At 42.8% G+C, this 23,273-nt stretch overlaps 1 protein-coding gene across 3 annotated transcripts; it reads right to left on the bottom strand.

Annotated features, from left to right (window-relative positions):
* Positions 1–138: 138 nt before the first annotated feature.
* nsd3 (nuclear receptor binding SET domain protein 3) lies at positions 139–22,135 on the bottom strand. Of its 3 annotated transcripts, none has more exons than XM_070964229.1 (25): positions 21,772–22,135; positions 18,543–19,402; positions 16,773–17,021; positions 16,512–16,674; positions 16,236–16,390; positions 15,203–15,832; positions 14,956–15,118; positions 14,757–14,857; positions 14,194–14,239; positions 13,960–14,090; positions 13,305–13,430; positions 13,079–13,205; positions 12,793–12,993; positions 11,538–11,717; positions 10,693–10,839; positions 8,022–8,178; positions 6,710–6,912; positions 6,503–6,615; positions 6,259–6,405; positions 6,033–6,155; positions 5,722–5,838; positions 5,477–5,618; positions 5,277–5,383; positions 4,968–5,172; positions 139–4,802 (listed from the first exon to the last, which is right to left on the bottom strand). In XM_070964229.1, exons 2-25 carry the CDS (start codon positions 19,356–19,358, stop codon positions 4,531–4,533), a joined length of 4,821 nt encoding a protein of 1,606 aa, XP_070820330.1. In that variant the 5' UTR covers positions 19,359–19,402; positions 21,772–22,135; the 3' UTR covers positions 139–4,530. The 3 variants fall into 3 exon arrangements, with proteins under 3 accessions (XP_070820330.1, XP_070820329.1, XP_070820331.1); XM_070964228.1 differs by having other exon boundaries at positions 16,767–17,021; positions 21,772–22,049; XM_070964230.1 differs by having other exon boundaries at positions 10,693–10,716; positions 16,767–17,021; positions 21,772–22,049.
* Positions 22,136–23,273: the final 1,138 nt, after the last annotated feature.

Here is a 23,273-nt window from a genome sequence, read left to right as displayed (position 1 = left end):
TGGTAACTCAGCACATCAGTCATTTGCTCGGTAAACATGGTAAAAATCTGGCTATTACCACCACTTAAACAAGAAGGCAGATCTATATCTCAATTCTGTTCTCAAACCGTTAAGAAATCATGTACAGTGAGAGCTTTTCACTGAGACAGAGTACAGCTTTATTAAAGTCAAACTTCAGGCATGTCTGAACTCTTCAAACTCAACTTTAGAATGAAAAAGGACAGAATCAATATTCTCAAATAAAAAGACAGTCATGTACAAAAAGAGTGTCGTCCCAACAGTCACACACATTTAGAAGCAGAATTGTACAGGCAAAAAGAGCACGCCACAGTAACATGATTCTATGCAAGTTCAATGCAAACTATTTACAAGTTCTTCAACAATATGCAGTAACACAGGTTGAACAGTAATCAACATGGTATTTTGTGTTCATCCACGTCTCAATTGAAGCAACACCAAGAGAGATAGATATGACCCCAGTTAGAGTTACTGTAAGTAATTTTACAAGTAAAAAGAGATGAAGAGTGCTTATGAAGGTGGATTTATTTATTTATTCCAACACTATTTCTCCTCTGACAGCATGTCAATTAAAACTTAATGACAGTCGGCAACATTGCACAAAAACCAAAAAGACGTCACAGCGAACTGAAACATACCCTTTGACAAATGAGGGGGGGTGATCCATTCTAGATTTAAGTGTATGTGAAAAATAATAATTAGCAAATTCCTGGACACTAAAAAAAATCTTCCTCAGGTGTATTTAAGGGTCACTTAACTGAGAACGAACATGCTGTCTCTTAAAAAAAAAACAAAAACATGTGGGCACTACAATGAGAAAAAAAACAACAAAACATACACATCAGATCAGTATTTTAAGTAAATGAAATGATGCAGGCTGGGACATTTAAATTAGACATACGTAATACTGCTGCTGGATCAGCAGGGATGGGCAGAAGAGGACAAACTGGCACAAAGCAATTTATGATCATGCGATCTGCAGGTGCAAAACAATAAAGGCTGTTCGGTTTTTTTTGCACAATCTCTGTGCAATATGGTAAAACAAAAAGAATAAAAACAAAACATTGGCATTTAAGTCAGGCATTTAAAGACTCTCCAACGGACTACAGAAGTGGATTAAACCAGTGTCTGATGTTGGAAGCATGCATTTCAGCTGAACAGTCACCTTGAAAAGAACAAAAAGGCTTTAAGACGAGTTAGAGTAAAATCATAAGTTGGACATTTTTTTCGGAAGCCATAAACACAAAAGTCAAGGATGCCTGCGGTCTGATAATCACATGTATGAATCCTGTGTAAAAAAATAATACAGCAATAAATAGAAAAATAAAGAAAATTCAAGTTTAGACACGCAGACCATTTGAGTATGTATGTAAAAGTGCCTTCATGATGCACCTACCTGATACTGAACATGTACTGAAGTGGCCCTATTCCTACAATGAACTACTGAACAACAATGCATCTGAATGTGATGAGTTTGGCAAATTTGGGAGCAGTGCTTAGAAAATCAGCTTCCTAAAAGCGCCGATAATAACAAAAAAAGACGAGCTGAGGAGCTGTTGAATGCAGGAAAGTGAGAACATTGAAAACACTGAAGTTGTGCACAAACACAGACATAAAAACAGAGAAAACCAACTCTGTCTCTCCAAGTCCACGCCTTTTTCTTTGTCTGCGCTATGTATTTATGTGTTATGTGCATATATTTACTATATCAAAGTCCAGCTCCACTCAAATATTTGCCTTTTGTTACTTTGTTTGGATGTTTGACCTGCACTGTGCAGAATGTTTGACACTATAACTCTGTTTTTAAAGTAATCTAATGACTCATTTCTATGTTCTCTGTGCTTTGAATCTAAGTAAAAGAGGTGTGCACTTGCTGATTTTGCGACATCACTTGTGTGGAAACCAATCATCATCCAATATACAACTTACAAGAGACTGATGTGGAGATTTGAAGCGCACACACATGGAGAATTAACTTTTCAGTTAACTTCTGAATTTAACACATTTGCATATTCATATTTTTTAGACCATTAATAAGGATAAACCACATCAGACACAAGATATTAACAGAGTATTTCTCCATGTTTTAAATCATGTCTGCATTTTTTCCCTTTTCTGCATCCAGTGGCTCCCATTCTTTATTTGTTATGATTTACTGTATCAAGTCTATCTATTCAAAGAGACCCCCACTGAACTGAAATGATGTGGGGACATTGGCACCGTTTCATCCTGTTGCTTGAGTTTAAACACAGAACAGACTTTAAAGAAAAGGGCAGAAAGCACAAACAAACGGTCATGTGACTGGTGCACTGGGGAAGGACCGTGAGAAAAAGGCTGAGGCATGGATACACACGAAGTGCTGCGATGATCACTTGAGTCCAGGCTTATTTAAAAAAAAAAAAAAAGCACTAAACCTGCTCCGAAAACAAAACTTTACATTCCAATATTGAACTGCTTCACACTGCTTTTAACACCAAATACAGTGAGTCACAATACAGGTCGATGAGCAGCGGCTGTTACCAAATGTGGAATCATTACACTGAATGTTAAAAAAACATAAACCTATGCAATGACTAGATACAGATATATCATGTAAAACTCCCCGTGTTTTTTTAAATAGTCTATTTCACTTTCACCGTGGGGGAGAGGGAGACAAATTACTGCACTGGTGTTTGAAAAAAGAAACTGGTATAAAATGTGGTGCAATAAATACAAAAAATTTGGATTTGACAGATGAGAGATTAAAAACACTGTACAGAAGTTTGTTTTTGTACATTATACTGAACTGGACTGTTGTTATACCATTACGTCTTTATATAAAGCCCAGCCTTGAGGATGTTCTCCAGGTGGAAAATGAAGAAGTGCCTCTCGAGGACACCGAGCACTGTTTTGTACAAAGCCGGGCTGGCAGTCATTCCTACTTGTGCCAAAACAAAACAAAACAAAACAGCATTTAGGCCACTTTCCTCAAAACAAACAAACAAACAAAAAAAACCTCTCCCAGCGCTCTCCACGTTTCTGACCGAGAGGAAAAAAGTTACAACACAGTTTAAATTCTGACGTTACTACAAGAAGAAGAGGTATCCATTTTGAAACACTTGTCTTATGTTCTTTTTATATACATTTCTGTATATGTATGACCTAGCTAAATTGTGTCGCGACAAGCTGTGTAAAAGTGCTTTTCAGAAAAAAGTTTGGCAAAACAAAACAAAAAAAAGGAAGAAAAAAATAACAAATAAACCCAAAACAAGCATCAAAGCAGTCACAGTACACGACGTTACTAAAATGAACTGCGTCTGGGCAGTAGTTACTACAGCCAGAGTCGAACTTAAGGCTGATCAAAAATACTTTAAGACAGCACCAGTGATCACAAGCTGAGCCCCTCCATCTACAATACAAATAACAGTAACTGCTTGGGGGAATGTGGGAACTGAACTTTATCGAAAACGAAAATAAAAAGGATCTGTCTTGTGGTTTAAAAAAGCGTTTCCTTCTTCCAGGAACAACCAGAGAGGCGAGGCTCCGTCCCTCCTGATCTTTAAGTACTTTACAATAGTATGAGCCAATTATGTACACAATGGCGAGTGAGACTGGCAATATGAAAATCACAAGTACTTCTGTAATGTCATACCATTACACTATATACCGTTATATTTCACCTTAATAGGACTATTTTCACAAGGAGGTCTGCGTAATGCGTAACACCTAAACAAACAAACATAATACACCACTCACCGAGATGAAGTGAGAGAAATCTGTCTGTAAACATTAACAAACATAGATACTGTATATAATTATATTCATCTATACCCATAAGTATATTAAAACCATGTCTAAGGAAGGTTGGAATGTAGTGTGGTCCTGAAAAAATTGCACAAAATCGGTCATTCCCCCCAATCCCGTCCTCCAAGAAGAAGAAGAAGAGATAAATATGATGACAGATCACAGCGGGAGTGACGGTGGGCTGCGGAGGAGGGCTCGTCTCCGTACAGCCATCCTGTGTATGAGATGCCGACCACGGCTTACAGCAGGTAAATAAGGAGAGGAGGAACGTGGTGGTGGAGAGGTGTACATCTCCTCCTCCTCCTCCTCTTCTCTCTTACCTCTCCCTCCACCTCACTCAAGGAGTTCTTCAAAGTGCCGGTAACTGACGATGTGACAACACTTAAAATTTCCACAGCTGTAAAAATAACAGAAAAAGAAACATAATGAGGTGCTGGAGGTCTGGGCCCTCCGGTGGGTGCAGGCAGGTTGTGGAGAGCGTTCGTGGTGGTGTTTTGTGGCGAGAGAGGAGGGAGAACTGTGTGCAACGATGCCTGGACACTTCCCCCGCTGACGCTCCAGTCGCCACAAGCAGCATCGAGGTGTTTGTCGGTGTGTCTCGCCGCACTGGTCAAAAAGCACTGTATTCCCTTTCATGTTGCGCCGCTTCAGATCAGAGGTGGATCGGAGCCAAGGAGGCCAACAGGAGCGCACTTTACAGGGAATGAGGTATTGAGGGGAGCTGTGGTGTCACTCTGTGGCCGGCTGGCCTGCCTCTGTCTCCGGCTCCTCTTTGACCCTGACGGGGCTCAGGGCGGAGTGGCGCGGCTGGGTCGAGCTGGAGTTGGAACCCAGGGGGCTGACAGGGTTGTGACTGGAGCAACAGGGGCGGCCTTCGAGGGAGGAGGGGGTCAGCGCCCCTGACTCGTGGTCCCGGCAGAAGGAGCGAGGGCAGAAGTCGCAGAGGGACGAGGCCGGGGCTCCACAAACACTGCAGTCGTGCCACGGACATTCCCAACGTCCTGACAGAGAGAGAGCAGTGGTTTGAAACTCACAGAAAACTCATATTTCTGCAACACAAAAGTTTTTTTTTCTGAGAATTTATTTTGTCAGGATATCAATATCTGGAAAGGTTCAGTTCTCCTTAATTACACAATTTAAGACACGCAAGCTCAGTTAGTCGTTACCGTATGGTGGCTTGGTGAGGTTGAGACACAGCAGGTGGTACGCTTTCGGACAGTCCTTTCTGTCACACATCACCAGCTCGCCTCCCTCTCCGCAGCAAAAGCAGAAGTATTCGTGTGTGTGTTTGCCCTCCGGCCGCAGCTTCCGCTTCTTCGGCTTCAGCTTGGCGTTCCTGGCCTTCTCCTCTTTCTCCATCACCACAGCACTCTGGAGGACACATGATAAGAAGATGACAATGGCATCAAACACAACTTCCAGAAGTCATTGCTCTAGAACCAGAACTCTAGGACAATGACGAGAGATGTCCTCACCGACGGCTGCACCCCGAGGAATCCAGAGCAGTTGTCTGATCCACAGTGACAAGACGTTCTCCTGTTGCCCACACAGTGCAGGTTGTAGTTGAATGTCAGCTCTGCATCTGCAGGAAGATTCACATCAAATGGATCATCAGGCTTGATCTCGGTGCATGTAACACATAAGCAGGACTGTAACAAGGTACATGTGAACTCACTGGGCTCGATATCACAGAGGGCAAAGAGTCCAATGCGAACGTCTCCGTTTACCGTCCACTTCTGTGTTTCACAGTTTGGGCTGCAGCTGTGGTTCATAAACCGAGATGAGTTTCCTTTTGGGCCGGCATCTATGACGCGATCCTACAATGAAGAGAGATTAAGAGAGAAACATTGAGACACCAGGCCTGAAGAAACGCCTCTCTGCTCTCTCTGCTGACCAGTGTTTCAGTGTCACTGACGTTACCTTGGTGAGGGTGAGCATGTAGAAGTTGGTCACGTGATTTTCATGGGCGCGTTTGATTCGCTGCTGGCACTCCTCTGAGTCAATCACCTCTCCCACATATTCACACACAAAGTCCCCCTGGAGGAAACAACAAACCAAGTTCTGTATATGTGATCATACTGTAAGGAGCCAGTTCAGACAAAAGCTTGATTGTGTGGCTATCCATGATTTGGAATTGGTTCACTTCACATTAAAGGTGAAAGTAAATAAGACTGACAAGTTGATGTGGTTTTGAGTGAATGGACTGGCCATTAAGCGCATTAAACACCCACCTTCCTGAGGGCCTGGCTGGTCCTGAGGCCCCAGCCACGGCCGTCTGTCTTTACCACTTCTGTCTCTGCATACAGCCGCTTGGAGAAACACTGGTTCTCACAGTTATCTCCTGCAGGACACACCTGACAACAACATATAAAGAAAGTTACGAGGTGTGACTTGATGGTCTCGCTTTTGTTATTGCTCAAGAAATTAACTAAAACAATAAGAAACATGTGCACAGACCTGTGGATGACACTCGTACTGCAGCATACGGTTGAGACACTGGGAGCTGATGCTGCAAGGATGCTCATCTGTCGGTCTGCAGTTGCACCGTTGGATTTCTGACAAGTCGGCTACATGCACCTGCACTTTCCCTACTGGTTTGTTGGACTGGGACAGGAAAACACAGCGCCGATAGAATAAGTAAGAACACTGAAGACTTACTGGATAGAAATTCAACATATACACTTTCTTAAAATGACACTACCTTGATGAATTTGTAGGGTGGAGGTTTGCGAGAGTTGCGTTCCTGCTCTAGAGCCTCCCTGCTCTCCCTCTGTGCCTTAAGCTCCTGAAACCGCCGAGCTGCTTCTTCCAGAGCTAACAAAAAAAAAACATCTCAGAAATCCATCCTTCCTACAGTTTAAAATGATGAAATTGCAACAGATTTGCCTTCAAAGCAGAACGAAATTACCTTTCTTGAAGGTTTTGTTGATGTTGATCTGACCCGTGACAAAGTTCTTGTCATTCTCCACGTAAGGGAAGACGCGGCCCTGGTTGATCCAGTAGTAGTCGTGGGAGCCAAAGAAGAAGACAGGGAAGTCACCAATATCGTGGCGAAGGCTCTGAATGTTTGATGGCACCAAGCGAGGGTTGCAGATCTCCGCTGGCCACCACCTGCAAGGGGACAAGACAGGTGCATTGTTAAGTGAGGAGAAGAGACAAGTGTGGTAAAAACAAGTGAGAAACCATACAATCCAAAATTATTATAGCCTTAGGGTAGTGTCACACCTGCACAATACTGTTCAAACAGGACTTCTTGTCTTTGTTTTATGAGAATTTGTTTCTGGTGATGGAAATTGTTCCTTAACTTCCTGCAAAATTATAGCTTCATGTTTGTGAAACTCTGACCCATTAAGAGCTGGTTTTTCATAATCATTTTTCTTAAATGGAAGAGACATCATTTGTGTCCCCTTACCACATTTTAATATAGTACCATGCGTGCAAACTTGAATCTAACTAAAAGTATTAAAGAGCATGGCTGACTGTTAGTGTGCGACAGGAAAACAGCACTGCTGTGCTCTGCTCAATGTTTCCTGAATACCTGCATCTATAATGTCACATCCTGTTTCAGTGTCAGGTGCAAAGCAGATTCGTCTCACTGAACTTAAAGAGTAAGACAGGTAACACCCTATAGTTTTATTAATGTCAACTAATGCTATGAAAATACCAAAACAAACAATACATTAGTCCATCTCCAACCGGTCTCTGATTCTCAGCCTATCGTTCCACTTTTTTTTAAAAGGCTTAATAATTTCCTGAAAGACCTCAGCACTGTTGTTTTTTGCAAAAATTTACTCAAACCAGAGAAGAAAAAAAAAGCATTTGTCTGGGATTATTTTCAGCTGTGTATGGATACAAATAGTGAGTATTTACAGCAGCAGGACGGTGTATGTGGGATTGAGTCAAAAGAAACCACAATGTCATATTCACTGTAATACGGGGACTTGTCAGCTGGTGCAACAGTGTGGCTAAATTATGTGTTTTAATAGTTTTTGGACAACAATGGAGCTTAGTGGCACAAAGGAATAAGATATATCAGAATCAGTCCACACAGACAACACTTGTTAGTTGGATCAATATTTTGATAGTGTTGTTTTTTTCATGGGAATTTTGATAACAAGAAAAACACAGAGCATCAGCAGACTTATCCTTTAAATGTAACCATACCATAAACTGACATTGGCACAAGCCTCAGCAGTCTATAATCAGTGCTCTCTGCGTACCTGTAGTTGCCCAGTTTGACCCAGACAATTTGTTTGTAGTGAGGTTTCTTCCCTGCCCTGCAATCACTGCAGGACCACGGCCCCTCCGGCATCTCCATCTCCAGACACTCCGGGTGGAAGGAAGCCGGGCATGAGTCGCAGCACAGCAACTTGCCTCCTACATTTGTATGTGTGTGTGTGTGTGTGTGTGTGTGTGTGTGTGTGTGTGTGTGTGTGTGTGTGCGTGTGTGCGTGTGTGTGTGTGTGTGTGTGTGTGTGTGTGCATGCGTTGTGGGAAATTGATATGCAAAGAGAGGAGGAGTGTATGATTAGGTGATGCACCTTGAAATCTGGACAAACTCTGAATCTCATTTGCAGACAAGCCTAAGAGAAGTAGAAATATTACAAAGCCTACAAATACAGTACCAGGTCATTTCCAACAAAAATTGAATTTAACTCAGGCCAGGAGCTTTTTGATTGACTGAAGGCTCCCGCCGTACTATGTGACAAAAGACTGAACATGGTTGGAAACCCTTGCATGGGGTTCCCAGGTCAGTCACAAGTTTTACTGCAGCAGTTACAGCATGTCTGGTAATCAGATTCAGAGCACTGTACCAAGACCAGTCTATGGGAAAGACATGCGGCAGCACAGGAATAAAACCAGCCAGCAAGTTAACAGTTAATCAGGGTTATACTCAAATAAATTATTGGCAAAAGCAGGCATGCAGTCCTGCCAGTAAAGCAAACTTTTCCCATCACACATATCGCATCCTGAAGAGACCAGCTTGTATGGAATCTTACATTTTTATAAAACTGCAATTTGCAAAATGGTTTTTAAAGTGATTAAGTTTCCCTGTTCTTGCACTTGGGAACTCATGTTTGCTTGATTGTTCTCAAATCTAGTCCTGATTGGGATTATATTCCATCCAAGGAAGGTCAAAGCTCAAGAAAATGGGGTGAGCCAAAATTTCATTTCATCAGAAAGTTTCAGTCAAAAATAAAACTCAGCTGCAGTCAGCATAAAAGAGGTGAGGCTGGACAAGGCCTTTCAAATCAAAACCAAGCCCAGAGCGCTGAAGCAGAGAAGCAGTGAGCCACCAGCAGCGATAAGCTCCACAAGCCACAGACAGAACCTGAGCTAATCCAGAGCGTCCTGCATCAGGGCATCACACAGCAGTTTCAGACTGGAGGTTTGATAACCAATTTTATTTCCATTTAGAGCCACTTTACTGCAGAGATGTACATCCAGATTGGCTGTTCATGCACAGCATGAACCAATCTTACAACGGGCCTCGTGCAAGAACCACAGTACGAACAGATGCAAAGTGACTAAAGAGAACTTTTTTTTATAATGTCTTAATGAGAATTCACGAGACGTCCAGATCTCTCTCACAAGTCATGAACGGATAGTCGGCCTTTCTCCACGGGAAGATAATATCATATCATCGGTTTAAGTTAGATGTTAACTTCAACAGACCAGATTTTTACTGAATGGTATTTTTTGGCAAGATTTTATGATTTTATTGGCATATTTTAGAAAATCCTCCATGGCACCTACCATCGTAGCATCACTCGCTGAATAATATTCCCTCATCCATCTCTGTGATGTCGCCTCCTCTAAGTCATGGACCACTTTGCTGTAGTGAGGTATTTATTAGCATAAACCATTGCCTCTTCAATGTGGAGGTATATAAGCTCAAAGCTCGCTTCCAATGCCACACCACATTCAACCAGAGGCAGGGGGGTACATGACCCAGGCCCTGTGTTTAGGTCACACCTGGGACAGTTCCACCTGCTGCAGAAGGTCATGGCTGCCGGCAGTTCCTGGGGAATGGCTAAATAAGTGAACTTTGAGTTTCGAGTTTTAATCACAACATTCATTTTTTGTTTCAGCCTCAATGCAGCGCTGCTTTGATGACACATCGCTGGCAGTTGCATTAATATTTTCTTATAATTTTGGGTCCCCTAACACCACTGCTGACACTGCCAAACATGTTCTGCTTTTGTCTGCTGGTTTCTGACAGCAGGTGATGAAGCTTTTCTTTGTATTTCTGAATGAAAGTTGCCCACAAATGAAGGCGAGCAGATGGCCTTCCTTCGATTTGGGGATGTCAATTATGCTGATCCAGTGAGCAGGTGACATTCACGAGAAACAATCCTTTTAACTTGTCATAGTAGGAAAAGCACAGGTGTTACTAACAACATTAATGGTGGCTGTTCTATTCAGGTGTCCCTGGGAGTCATGACAGTGTTACAGTGAGCCAGCATGCACAATAGCAGGACCCTGAAACTGAAGCAGCTAAGCTGAGTTAATTTTGTTATTCACACCTGTGCTTTTGCGACTGCGACATGTCAATATGTCTGCGAAAAGGGGAAATTTACACCAAGCTTAGTCCGGTACATCCAACCCTTCATATTCCCTCTAAAAAATAAGAGATTTGGGAATAATAACACCAACTGTTCTTGCATGAGGCCCATTGTCATCTGTTAATGTGTCAGGAACTTGGCTGAGGTTACTTTGCGCCACTCTGCATTCAAATTAACTGCACATGAAACCAGTTAATTAATTTTGCACCTCAAGGCTTTGAAATGAAAGATGCGTACAAAGGGGAAACTAAATCAGAACGGGAGCAGGCACAACACAAACACAGACCAGTGGGACAAAGGAGAAAGAGAAAAACTGTGCAGTTACCTTTCCCAACATTCTTTTTGGTAGCTGACGAAGGAGAGGGAATCATAGGTAATTTCAACTCAGCACGATTTGACTCAGTCAGAAGGTAGTGGGACTTATAGGCATATGAACTTAATATGGTGTCAGTAAGGTCTTGCACTAACAGCCCTACACAAGACACACAGGAAGAGACGGGGGGTAAGCCGCAGTCAAACTAGAAAATTACCCAAAATTCACAAAAAGAAGAGAAAGAACAAACTCTCACGCACAGTCTCTCTCACACACATGCACACACACACACAGAAGAAACAAGTAAAACAAGGTTTGTCCCGACACAAAGAGGCCAAACAATGCACTCAACTTCAACAGGCAAAACATCGGATCTAAACTCATCACCATCCACGACGGATGGGATTCTTTTAAGTGGAGTGCAGTGTAACAGCCTGGATCATTCACAGTATTAGTATTGTGATGGAAAACAAACATTACATTTCACAACACTGCTATTCATGAACAACAATGCCAAACACGAAACATGTAACATTAAAAAGATAAAATAGTGAAACACAAAATATCTAAAAGAAGTATGTGAGTTTTCATGAGATGTTACCACAGCAAAATGGTTTTACTCCAAAATGGATAAAAAAAACTGTAATCATGGAGGCTGATCAGGTCCTGTTGATGCTCCAATATGGGGTGCAAGTGATCTTTTGTCACAGGACTGAAATCAGCCAGTGGAAGCAAAATCATCAAGCGTGGGGTAATTAAGCACGTCTGCATCAGTCTGCTCTGTCTGTTCAGGGTCACTGGTGGATTGCAGCTGTGGGAGAGGAAGGCCGTTAGTGTGTACAGTTGTGAGAGCTTACCTCTGGCACACAGGAAGCACCAGCCCACGTTGACGGGGGAGGTGAGGAGGCCGTTCCTCTTGGCGCTGCCGTGGCTGCTGCAGATCATGATGTGGTGGGTGAGGACGACGCTGCCTGCCGCGACGCAGCTGTCTCCTGTGTGGTAGGCCACCGGACAGCGGATACAACGCATCAGACGACCTGGGCGGGAAGCAGAGGAGAGGGGGAGAGGACTCAGTGAGCGTCACAGTGAGCGTCACACCAGTCATGTAGCTGTGATACAGTACAGGACACGGAGCCGTGAAAAGAGTTTTTAGAATAAATGAGGTCAGATTCCTTTATGGGTTCCAGCTGTAATTAAAGGAAATTAGAAGGGAAAAAAACATGAACACTTTTTAAGGCATCAAGACTTCAGTCTGTCAACACTCAACATTCTTGAGTCTCAACACTTGTTTCCAACAGTATTCCCCTTTCACACTGGATGTAAAACCCATAAACATCTGGCTTTTGTCTTCAGTGGGAAAGGGTACAATCTTCATTCACTCCCAGGTCACATGACTCTGCAGTAATCACAGGAATTTATCGGCTCCAGCTCCGATCGGCAGTGATGGAAACATGACACCCGGGTGAACACACTAATTTTTGGCACTTTTCAGGCGCAATGCCATGACGTGTGTTGAAGTTCCAGACGTTGGCGCACAAATAACCAAAAACATTATTTACTGTTTTTTACAGTTTATGGGAACAACGTGCGAAGCCAATTTTGTTCTTCATTATCAACGCTGGAGAGACAGTGAGGTGAGAGAGCATATCCTATTTTGAGGGGTTCAGTCAGTGTTGAGTTATAGTACTTACAGTATGGCCACATTCAGACACAACTAGCATTAATCTTGCCAGGTGTCAAAGACACAAATTATACTTGGAAGTTCTAGGCAAGCATATGTCATCATATATTCTGCTGGAAATGCAGCACAAGATTTCAGTCAAGGTAAAGTGGCACCATTTTGTCGGTCCTCTCTTCCTCAGTCTGATTTCCCTCAAGAAAAACACTCTATGCCTTATTTCTTCCTCTTGCACGTCTCTTTCATACATTCTAACAGGGAAGTACAGCCTTGACCCTTGCATTCATTACTTCATCTCTTCTGTGTTGGTTGAAACCATAAAGGAACATGGCAGTTTCATTTTTCATAACACTTTGCTGACGTAGCAGCAGCTTCTACCTCAGACTCAAACAGGAAATCAGAGAAGCTGCAAAACCACGCAGAAGCCGTTTTACCTTTATTGGCTCGTTGCAGGTCTCTCTCCAGGCAGCAGGTAGAGCAGCTGTGCTGGGGGCAGCTGAAGCCACCGCCTGTACTGCCGGTGGTGCCCGGGAGCTTACGGACACAATCCTCATGATAGTAACAACCACAGCCAGACACAGAGCAGCGCGTCACCTCCCGGCCTGCTGTTTTACAGCTAAAACAGGGATGATTGCCTAGAAAAAGAATGGCAGAGAGTCTGTGATAGTAAAGAACAAACAAAATCGGTGTAAAAGGGAACCCGTATTCTGATTCGCTCACCATTTCTACATTCCAAGCATGTGAATCTGCCTTCAGGTAGGGACGTCAGACCAAGACACTCCAGGTGAAACTGTCTGTTACAGTCGCCTTCGCACACCAGCAAACCCTCTCCGTACACCTCGCAGATCTACAAATAAGCACAAAGTTGGTCAGAGCATCACATAACTCAACACCTGAAAGCTTTTAGGAAAGAGTGTAACAAAGATGGATCATGAGCAGCACTGACCTGGCAGACGGTGTCTCTCTTGCCAGTGCTGCTGTCCTGACGAGACAAGCCGGAGTCCACAGACTGAGTATCTGAAGCATCTGCATCTGCTGCTGCTGGACTATCAAGACTCTTCCCAAATAAACCCTGTGAGATAAAAAGAAAGAGCAACTGTGATGATGTGTTTTGTGTGCTTTAAGCCAAATGTGTTGGACTACTCGTGTGTAGATATACAGACGTGATCAGAGCTGCAAACTAGTGATTATTTTCATTAAAAAATATAGCTGGAAGCACTGAATTTTTGTCATTTTTGCTTATAAGACACCTTAAAGAATAAATCAAAACCACTGCAGATTTATTTTCTGTTGATTCACTGACTGCTTCAGCTCGAGTTATGATGCCGCCATGAGTAAAAGAACAGCAACGGTCCTACACATTGTTGAAAATGATTACATAAAAACAGAAAATGGCCCAGGTTCGACAGACACTGATGATTTTTGGTCTTATAAATTTTGCATTATGCAATATAAACATCTCTGCAAGTAAGGAACATGCTGTGAGTATACTCAAACTTTGGCCTCTGGACGTATGTTTAAACAGATCTTGTGTGCAGGTAAAAAGCAGTATTTTTCTCTTTATGCTCGTGGGTATTTCTCTGGATGTTTTCTAAGCCTACCTGTGGGTCATTGAGGCCTCTGGAGTCAGAATCAGAGGTGTCTCTGTACTGTGAAGAAGCCAACTCCACATCTGTTGATGCCCTGCTTCGTTTCTTCAGGGGCTTGCAGGCATCAGAGATCTCACTGGCTCCTAGAGGATGGCAGAGGGGGGGGCAAAAAAAAAGAAAAGAAGATGGATTTAAGGGGTTCCCACCACAGAGGTTCACGGAAGGCATGGAAGAACAATCTCCTACCTTTCTGTGAACCTGTCCTCAGCATGGTCTCAGGAGCCATCTCTGCCTGTGGAAGGTTAAACATGGAAACTTCGGTTATCGCGGTGTTAATTTTGATTTCAGCTGGAGCTAATTAGTTGAAGGAAATGTTGCACTAAGGCAATGTTTGGATTGACAATGGCACTGCATGAAATAATGAAGCCCCTTTGTTCATTTTAACTGGTGTACTGATACAGAGGAATAAAAGAAGGAATAAAAAGTTGGATGTAGGTCAACTTTGCTGCAATGCAATACAGCGTTCTATACATTCAAGCACACATTCCTGGTATATTACTGTGTAAAGAGTAATTCCACTGTTTACCCGACAAGTACACAAGAAAATATTATTAACTGAAGCTACATGTCCTAAACAACACCCCTTGTGTTTCCTTTTTTTAATATTTGGGGCAATTTTGCCTTCATGTGACAGTGTGGAAGAAAAAAGAAAACATTGTATTGGAAAAACAGCCAACTGAAATCAATCTGAACATTACAATCATGCTGTTTCTGGTGTGAACCCTGCATTATCTGGGAAGGACTGATACCTGTTCCTTTTTGGTTTTCTTCTTCGGGACGGGATCGCTGCCTCTCTCTGACTCAGACCGGCTCCTGACTGAGCGCCGCTGCAGCTTCCTCTCCTGAGAACCTGAAAACACAGAAAAATATTGAGCTGCATCTCGTACTGACTTCAGACGTCAAATATTCATCAAAACAAAACACCCTGCAGGTCTGCACTTAACAAACCCTGTGGACTGCTGTGGTGTGATCCAGGAGAGGAGGTCTGCTGCATTCCTCCCTCCTCACTCCTCTGACTGGCGGGGGAGCCTCTCCTCTCCTCCCCCTCTTCCTCCCCTTCTTCACCATCTTCCTCCTCCTCAGGACTGGGCTCAGGTTTAGCTCTGCTGTCCTGCAGAAAGCATCAACAGTTGAAGCATCCTTAATGATAACTTGGTCATGTATACATTCTTCTGTCTGTCTGAGTCACACCAACCTCAGGGGAGCAGTACCCCAGGTCTGGCTGCCTAGCCTCTCTCTCCACTCTCTCCTCCTTCTCCTCCTCTTTGTCTCTTTTCGGAGATGGAGCTGCTTTTTTCTGCAGGAGAGGCCAGTCACATTTTGTGATCTCCACGTTCAGCCTCTTCATGGTGATGGAGAGAGGCAGCAGCTTTCTGGCGGCTGCTGTTTTCCAGGCCCTCACTGGTGGCGGTGAGTCCTGCCGCACTCGTGCATCACAACCAGTGTTCTGTTTCGGGGAGCTGATCTTACGCTGGTCCCCCCTCTGGTTCTTCTCCTCATTTGAAGCCTGGAGGTTCGTGTTATCGTCTGTGTTTGAAACGCTACACTGTCTGCGTGGTAGCTGCCTTCGCGGCGGCTGCTCTCTCTCTGGTGACTTGACTCCTCCATCTTCCTTCTTACTGACTGAGCCGCTGGAGCGCCGGTTTCGTTTCTCAGATCTGATGTTGGGCTTCTTGGTGGGCGGGGCATCATTAGGGTCTGGGTCAACGTAAATGAAGGTGTAGTTGTCAATTCGCTCTTGCCGTGTCATCACGAAGGCATCCTCAGCATGGCCAACACCAACTTCCCACTGAGAACGCTCCCGCTGAGGGATGGGCTTCAGGAGCTGGAGAAGAAAACGTCAAACAGATACAAAACAAATGAACTTCATATCTAAACTTATCAACACTGGCTTACCCAGGCATGTACTCATACTGGCATCCATAATGGTTTAAAAATGACTTTGTAATACAAAAAATGTACAATGTCAAAATAAAATATGAAAAAAAAAAAAACATTTTTAATTAAAAAGTAAAAATAATTGGTCCTAATAATACCATGCATTGAGTTGGCTGGTGTCTGAGAACTTAGGAATAAAGTTTATCATTGAACTGTAAAATAACTCTGGTTCACATCTTTCTCACAACTCTTTGACAACTGCATTGGAGGGTTCTTCATCATACTATACTGGCTATGCAGCATCTGAAAGAAACAATATTTCAATATTTCTCAGATGCTTTCATACGTACTTTGTGTTTCTCTACAGGGTTTGTGGCCTTGCGCAGAGTCTCAGCCTGAAGGTCATCAAACTGTTGCTTCCCCTGGTACATGACTATCCTCTTCTCATGGATCCACGCTCGCTCAGCAACACTGCCGAAGAACTGGACGTGATACTCTCTGTGACCTGTACGGAGGCAGTGAAAGGAAAACAAGCTGTGGCGTTTGTGTCTTTCCACGTTCATGCATTTGTGAAAAAAAGGAGGCTTGAGTGTTAAGAGTGATCTCTGGTGCACGTGTGCTCCTACCTCTGGTGTTGATGCGAGTGTGGACCTTCATCTGTGGGTCAGAGGAGACCATGCAGGGCCACCAGGGGTAGGTGCCCACTTTGGACCACACAAGATCTCCTATCACAAACTCCTTACAGAAGCCCGTCTCTTGAATCACTGATGGATGATGGACCTTCGGAACCTAAACGTGAACATGGACAAATATGTTTACCGCAATCTGCAGTGATCCGTGTGCAAAGAGTCCACACTGCGATGGAGGGAGAACAGTCATACTCTTGCCTTGGGCGTCTTTGGTTCAGTTTTGATGACGGTCTTCTGAGGCTTCTCTGTCTGCGCTGGGGGTGTTTCTATCGGCTCAGGCTGGATGCAGATGTCCTCTGTCTGGCCCGTAGTACCTGGCTGTGTTTGGCTCTGGTCCAGGCTCTGTTCCTGGACCTGCAGTTGCAGCCTCGCACTCTTTTTCCTCTTCTCCTTCTTCCTCTCATGTCTGCGCTGCATTTGAGCAGCCTCTTTCTTCTGAGACTCCTTCTGAAGAAAATAGAGAAAAAGGACGTCAGTTAACTATCTGTTTTTTTTTTTGCTTTTGGATATAAAAGTAAATCAGAAATGGATCTCTCTGTCTGCTGACTTCCTCAGATATCCAGTTCTTCACTGATGTTGAGAAGACGATTAAAAGTAAACCGAAATGCCCACAGTGTAACAATTCCACATGAATTTTTACTGGAGAGATAAGACTTTAGTCAGTGTAATGTTAGGCAAGATATGCTGTTGTTTGCATGTAGAACGTCAAAGTCAATTAATCGATGGATTAATCAGCAACAATTTTGATAATGGACCAACAATTACAACCAAAAAATGCAGGTAACAACCTCTTCCTTCATGATCCTACTTAAAAATGAACGGAGTATTTCTGGCTGAAGAGCTATTATTTGGACAAAACACGCTACTTGAGGACTCCTGGAATTAACTGATTAGAAGACAAGGCATTTATTTAATCAATAGTTTAAAATATTGTGAGTTGCAGCACAAACCGTTTGTAAATTCTACTTTTGGTTCCCCCTGTCTAGGATTTTGGAATAAATTTGATGTCTCAGGACAATCGCCTCAGATGTATCTGTTGCATCTTCATGTTGATTTGGTCTAAGTAAACTTTCAATCATGAATGAAGTTATCGCATAATTTTCTGACGCAAGTTATCTATTAAGAGGGGCATAACAAATGAGATGCAGTGATGGGACAGGCTGGGGTCAAGGTAAGGTCAGTCGGCTGTTTTCCACTACTTATTTGAGCATAAAGTTTGACTTATGGTGAACTTTTGTTGATTTGCAGATATCAAAAAAATATGCAAATATTAAAGCAAGGTTTAAAAATAATGTACAGTTTATGTTGAGATTAATATTGCATTTACAAGAATGTGAATGCAGACAAAATAAAAAGCCTAGAGGCTTGTTATTCATTGTTGAGGATTGTGAAACGCGGTTAGAAACTAGGAAAAAACAGAATTTTTGCCCAAGATCAAGAATGACAAAACCTTCCCACTCAAGAAACTTATTGTCCATCAACAATAATTATTTTCATTAATGTTTCTATCTGCAGATCATTTTTTTCCTCAAATAATCAATTAATTGATTATTCAGAAAATGGCTGAAAACAGTGAAAGAATGTCCATCCTATTTTCCAGCAACCCAATTTTTAAATTGCTTGTTTGGATTATGTGATAACCCAAAGAGAAGCTATTGACAATGAAATAAAACAGAGATAAAGAGCTGATTCTTTCATACGAGAAGCTGGAACCAACATGTTTAGTATTTTTACATGAAAAATAACAAATAATTAATAAAATTTGTAGTAGATTTACTTTCTGGTGATGAACTAACTGATTTCAGTTCAGCTTTAAGGTCAAGCATACAGTTTTTTTTTTTCATAATATATAGAAGATCATTCATTCCTGCCCTAAATGAACAGCATTTCTGCCCACTGTGTCTTCAGTGATAGATACAGACCTGTGTGTGTGTAAGCAACTTTAACATGTATGCATGCATGCATTACCTGCAGTTCTTGCAGCAGGTCTCCACACAGCGCAGATTCAAACAGCTCTTTTCCATTCTGATACGTCTTTATGATCTTCAGCTTGATCTCTGGAGAGCTGGTTTTCTTCAGCACCCCACCAGGGGTGTTTGATGGGGTGTGGGAGGGTTGAGAAGAGGGGGTACTGTCCACAAGGGAAGGAGGAGGACTGGAGGAGGGCAGGTGTAACGGGGGAGGAGGTGGGAGAGTGTGGGTCATGATGTGAGGCGTCTGGGATAGGTGGTGCTGGGAGGGCAGTGGGGGCGGTGGAGGACTCTGTGTGTGCGAGTGGGTTTGTATGTGAGGTGGGTTTGAGTGGAAGTGGTGTGTGTGGTGGTGATGGTGATGGGGGTGATGGTGATGGTGGTGGAGGTGAGGGTGATGTGTGGGCAGAGGGGGAGACACAGGAGACAAAGGCCTCTCCTGGAGGCCTGGACCTCTCAGGACGGTCCCCTCCCCGGGCATGAGACCATGCTCTCCGTAGCTCCGTATGGCCCCGTAGCCATTAGCCGAGCCATTGGGGAACTGCGAGTACATGGAGAACTTGGCCTGGGGCTCGTACATGCCCAGACCCGGCGGGTAGCCATTGGAGACCTGCGACATGTCCTCCGAAGCCGACGGCGGGTAGGAAAACTCTGCGTCCAGGGCAGCATCGTAGGAGGGTCCACCATCCTCGCCCGGGTCACTGCCGGTGTCGCAGGTGCCTTCCTGTCTGATGTTGGCTGAGTCAATGAGCTGAGGGGGTTGCTGAATTGTATTTCCCATGATCCCTTGCATGAAAGAGAAGGAGAAATCCATTGTTGGGCTCCTGCATCCTTAACTGTCTTTTTCTTTGACTGGACCTGTTGACAGAGATATATGAAATCAAATGAGATGCAGATATGTAAGCTTTACTAGTTTCTCACTTTTTAAAACCCAGTTCTAAAGTGTTTCACACACATGAGAAAGACAGACCAGAGAGCAAAAAACACAACAAAGCCCAGAATGGAGATGTATTAAAAGGGCTCGCCCATACACATGTGTCTTTATAGGTAGGCTCTGATTAAATAATTATCACAGAAACAAATCCACGCTGTGTTTTCAAATTACCCAAATATCTTGTTCAAGATGATGCTGAAACTCTAAGAAATGATCAAACATGCAACACCAGACTGACATTATCTTTAACAAATCTACTCTCTGCATGATACTTCTTGGTCCCTTGTTGACCCCCCAGTTCCTGCCACTCTCTATGCATTATTCATGTCTGAATCTTTTGTGTTACAGTGCCCATCAGGTACAGTGCATACTGCAGACTACACATAGCAGCTTCATAATAGGCCAAGAAACCCACCAAAGCTCCTATTCTGGGACACTACCTGCCCCTGGTTTGCTGTGTGACAGTTGGTCTGTGGTAATTTTATCAAACAAACGTATTGAGGAAGGAACTAGATTGTGACCCAGGGAATATTTACAGCTAAGAAAGGGCCTCAAGATAAGGTGAAACTGTAGAACTAGAGGATCCTGTTGGCCCTGTGGTTAAGACGCATGTCTGTGTAACATGTAAATCAACATATCCAGTGTGGTTCAAGCAGGGGACCTTTGCTGAATGTCATACATACATACATTCAGTTTAAAAGCCAATCTTAAATCTTAAAAATAAATAAATAAATACTGTGTTTTAATGGTGCATATTTGCAAACAGAGAAGAAAATAATTGTCAGTCAGTGGCCTTGATGCTTTATGAAGTGATGCCACATGTTGCACCGTCTTGAAAGCCCATTCAGCATCTCTCAAATCTAACTGCAGCTCCTACAAAACACAAGAGCTGAGGCATTTAGTAGTGGATGACCACTTCAAAAATTCACTGGTTCCTGCTTCTCAAATGTGAATATGTGTTGACTCTTTAATCTTCCATAATAGCAAACTGTGAGTTTTGAACTGTTGGTGAGACAAAACTACCAATTAAATCATGATGACTTTGGCTCTGAGGAATTTTGATCACCAATTTTCCCCTATTTTAACAGACCAAATGATTAATTGATGTACTGAAATAACCTGCAGATTAATCTATAAAGAAACGTGCTTGTTAGTTGAAGCCCTGATAAACTCACTGAGCTGTCTGGATATCAGATGCCAGCAGACAATAAGTGGATGTGTATGGCCAATCTGTCCAAAAACTGCCCAAATCCCCAGCCAAAATCACCATCACTGATCTCAAACTTGATCTCAAAACTCTAAACAATCTCCAAGCAGCTCTTACTTCTGGCTGAGAAGTTTCCTCTTTCACAGCCATTAATCATCCGTGTGGTGCCTCTTTACACAAGCTATAGATCATTTTATTTCATCAACACAAACACATGGTGGCCTGCTAACACAAACAAAACAAAGAGCAGAGCCCGTGTCTGGCTTGCCCTCTTCTTCTTGACACTCGTCTTATCTTTGGTGATTGATTTAGTTTAAAGTGTGGAGGCTTAAACGTTCACCCTGAACGGTCTCACTGTGGTTTCATGTGGAAAGAGACTCGCGCTGCCCAGGTTTGCCAAAGGTGGATGACGGTGATGTAAACATCCACAAGGTGTCAACTAACGGTCACTAGCTCCATACATCGACTTTTGCTGTCATTTTGGGTTCATATCTGCTGTGGTAAACATAAATACTTGGTTAAAAATGTGTGGTTATATTCACAAAGACTGCGCAGAGCAAAATGTTTCACTGAATGAGCTTTTAGCTTTCTGCGATGTTAGCCTGGAGCTACCTGGCATCAAAGGGATTGTCTTTGAAAAGATGTGGACCGTTTACACCGACAGAAAAACAAACACGACACAGGAGTGAGACCCTTCACATGTCAGCACACACCACTGGACGTTTCCAGTTATAGTTTATCCGTTTATGAGCGCCACACATGGAACAAGATGAAAGAGAAAGCTAATGTTGGCTAGGCTAACATTCCACTGCCAATATGGCTGCCTTTGCCCCTTTAAATCAAATTGTCTAGCGTGATTATACCTCCATCACTGGCGGTTTGGAGAGAAATGTGCTTGAAAATAAGCTAGCTACGACCAAAAAACGGTCCGTGTGGAGACAGAGAGGGGGGGACAACAACATGCATCAACAGCGGCATCAGCTTTGGCAAACACGCTTATCGCTAAAGAGGAGAGCAAAGGAGCAGCACAGATTTTGATGCCGAGTCGAGAGATGCGGGGAAATTAAAAAAAAAAAAAGTCAATACCTTCAGCGTGTCCCATTCTAAACACATACGCCAGCCAGCAACGTTTCCTCGTTTAATCTATAAGAAAAAAATGAAAAAAAAAAGTCCTTTAATATGGATAAAGCGCAGGCCTTTCCTTTTCGTTTTAACGCAATTCTCAACAGAGAGGAGGAGGGGGTTGTTACGCTATCTGTCGCTGCCCAATCCCAACGCTCGGCTCTTCCTTGATGTAGGGGCTGGAGCGTTTACTGAAAACCGTGCTAGAGACAGATTTGTTCAATTCTCGCCCCCCTCCGGTGTGCAGTCCTCTTCATAATAATCTCTAGCTCCCTCTTGCTCGGGTTCAACAAAAGCACCCATCTTTCAGTGTAGGTCTGCTCGGTCTGCAGCTCAGCGCCAAATCATAGATCCAGGCTGGAGAGGTGATCAGGAGCACTCCGGGATGTGTAGTTCACTTCTGATAGCGTATGTTTCAATAAGAAAGAGTGTGGGTAAAGAAAAAAAAAGAAAAAAAAAAGGAGTGGTGGATCAAGTCAGCCAGTAATAAAAGTCACACCTACATTAAAATGAAAGAGGAAATTCATGTGTCATGCTTCATTTGAAGAGGGGGATGTTGTACTGATGATGTGTAAAGAAAAAAAAAACAACAAGAAACATTTGAAAGTATTTTTAACTTGTGTAATCGTGTTTTTTCAGGATGAAGGTTGTGAACAGTATTAAATAATTGTTTTAATTGTTTTTCCCAGACCACAACGCGATGCAGATGCTGTCGTCACTTTTGCTCCGGCGTCTCTGATTGGCTGTTATGCATCTCCTTTCCTGAATTGCAGCTGAGAGGAGGTAAAAATTGAAAAGACCTCTCACTCTTCCACTTTTTTTCTGGCACGACACTTTTTGTTGTCTGAGTGCGCCGCTCAAAGCTTTCTGGATAATAATAAGTACGGACATTTGGGGAAAATGAATTGAAAGTGGTTGAAAGCGGCACAGAGGTGAAACTGGTACGTATTTAATATATTTTACGTAGTGGTTATGATTATATAGGGTCCCAACACTGAAGAGTAACTGCGTGTCTTGCAAAGCCAGTAACATGACGACCCACCATCTTTCAAATCTCAAATAATTGTCAACAACTACTAAAACTATGTACTATAATGTAGGCGTAATTAAAGATGGATTCTGAATAGGATTTTTTTTTTTTTTATTTCAAGTTTATTCTGAGCGGACTTTGATGAAAACAATATCCATGTTTTTCCAGTTAAAATAACAGCACCAAAGACCAATAGAAGTGCAATATTTGATTAATTTTATTGTATGAGTAAGTAAGAGACTTGTCAATTGTTTGTACAGTGTACACGAAATCGCATCTGTTGTATGGAAATTATTTTGCCATAAGAGAAGGAAATGTGTGAAGATAATAATTGTATGTAGGATTTTTTTTCTTTATTTCTTAACATATTATTTATGCTTTTTATTTCTTCTATATCTTATTTCGTTTAAAATTTAATATGCTGCGAGGCAAAATA

The sequence above is a fragment of the Chaetodon trifascialis genome, chromosome 6 (genome assembly GCF_039877785.1).
Source record: "Chaetodon trifascialis isolate fChaTrf1 chromosome 6, fChaTrf1.hap1, whole genome shotgun sequence".
Lineage (NCBI taxonomy): Eukaryota > Metazoa > Chordata > Actinopteri > Chaetodontiformes > Chaetodontidae > Chaetodon > Chaetodon trifascialis.
The sequence above is the reverse complement of the archived record's forward strand: the minus strand, read 5'-3'. Positions and strand labels throughout refer to the sequence as shown.

Bases quoted from the DNA above. Each gene is read 5' to 3' on its own strand.
- nsd3 (XM_070964228.1), bottom strand. From the start codon at position 19,358: ATGGATTTCTCCTTCTCTTTCATGCAAGGGATCATGGGAAATACAATT. The intron at 13,206-13,304 runs GTCAGTGCTGCT...GCTTATTTGTAG, and splicing joins AGAGAGACACCGTCTGCCAG to ATCTGCGAGGTGTACGGAGA. The intron at 6,406-6,502 runs GTAGTGTCATTT...TTCCTGTCCCAG, and splicing joins CACCCTACAAATTCATCAAG to TCCAACAAACCAGTAGGGAA.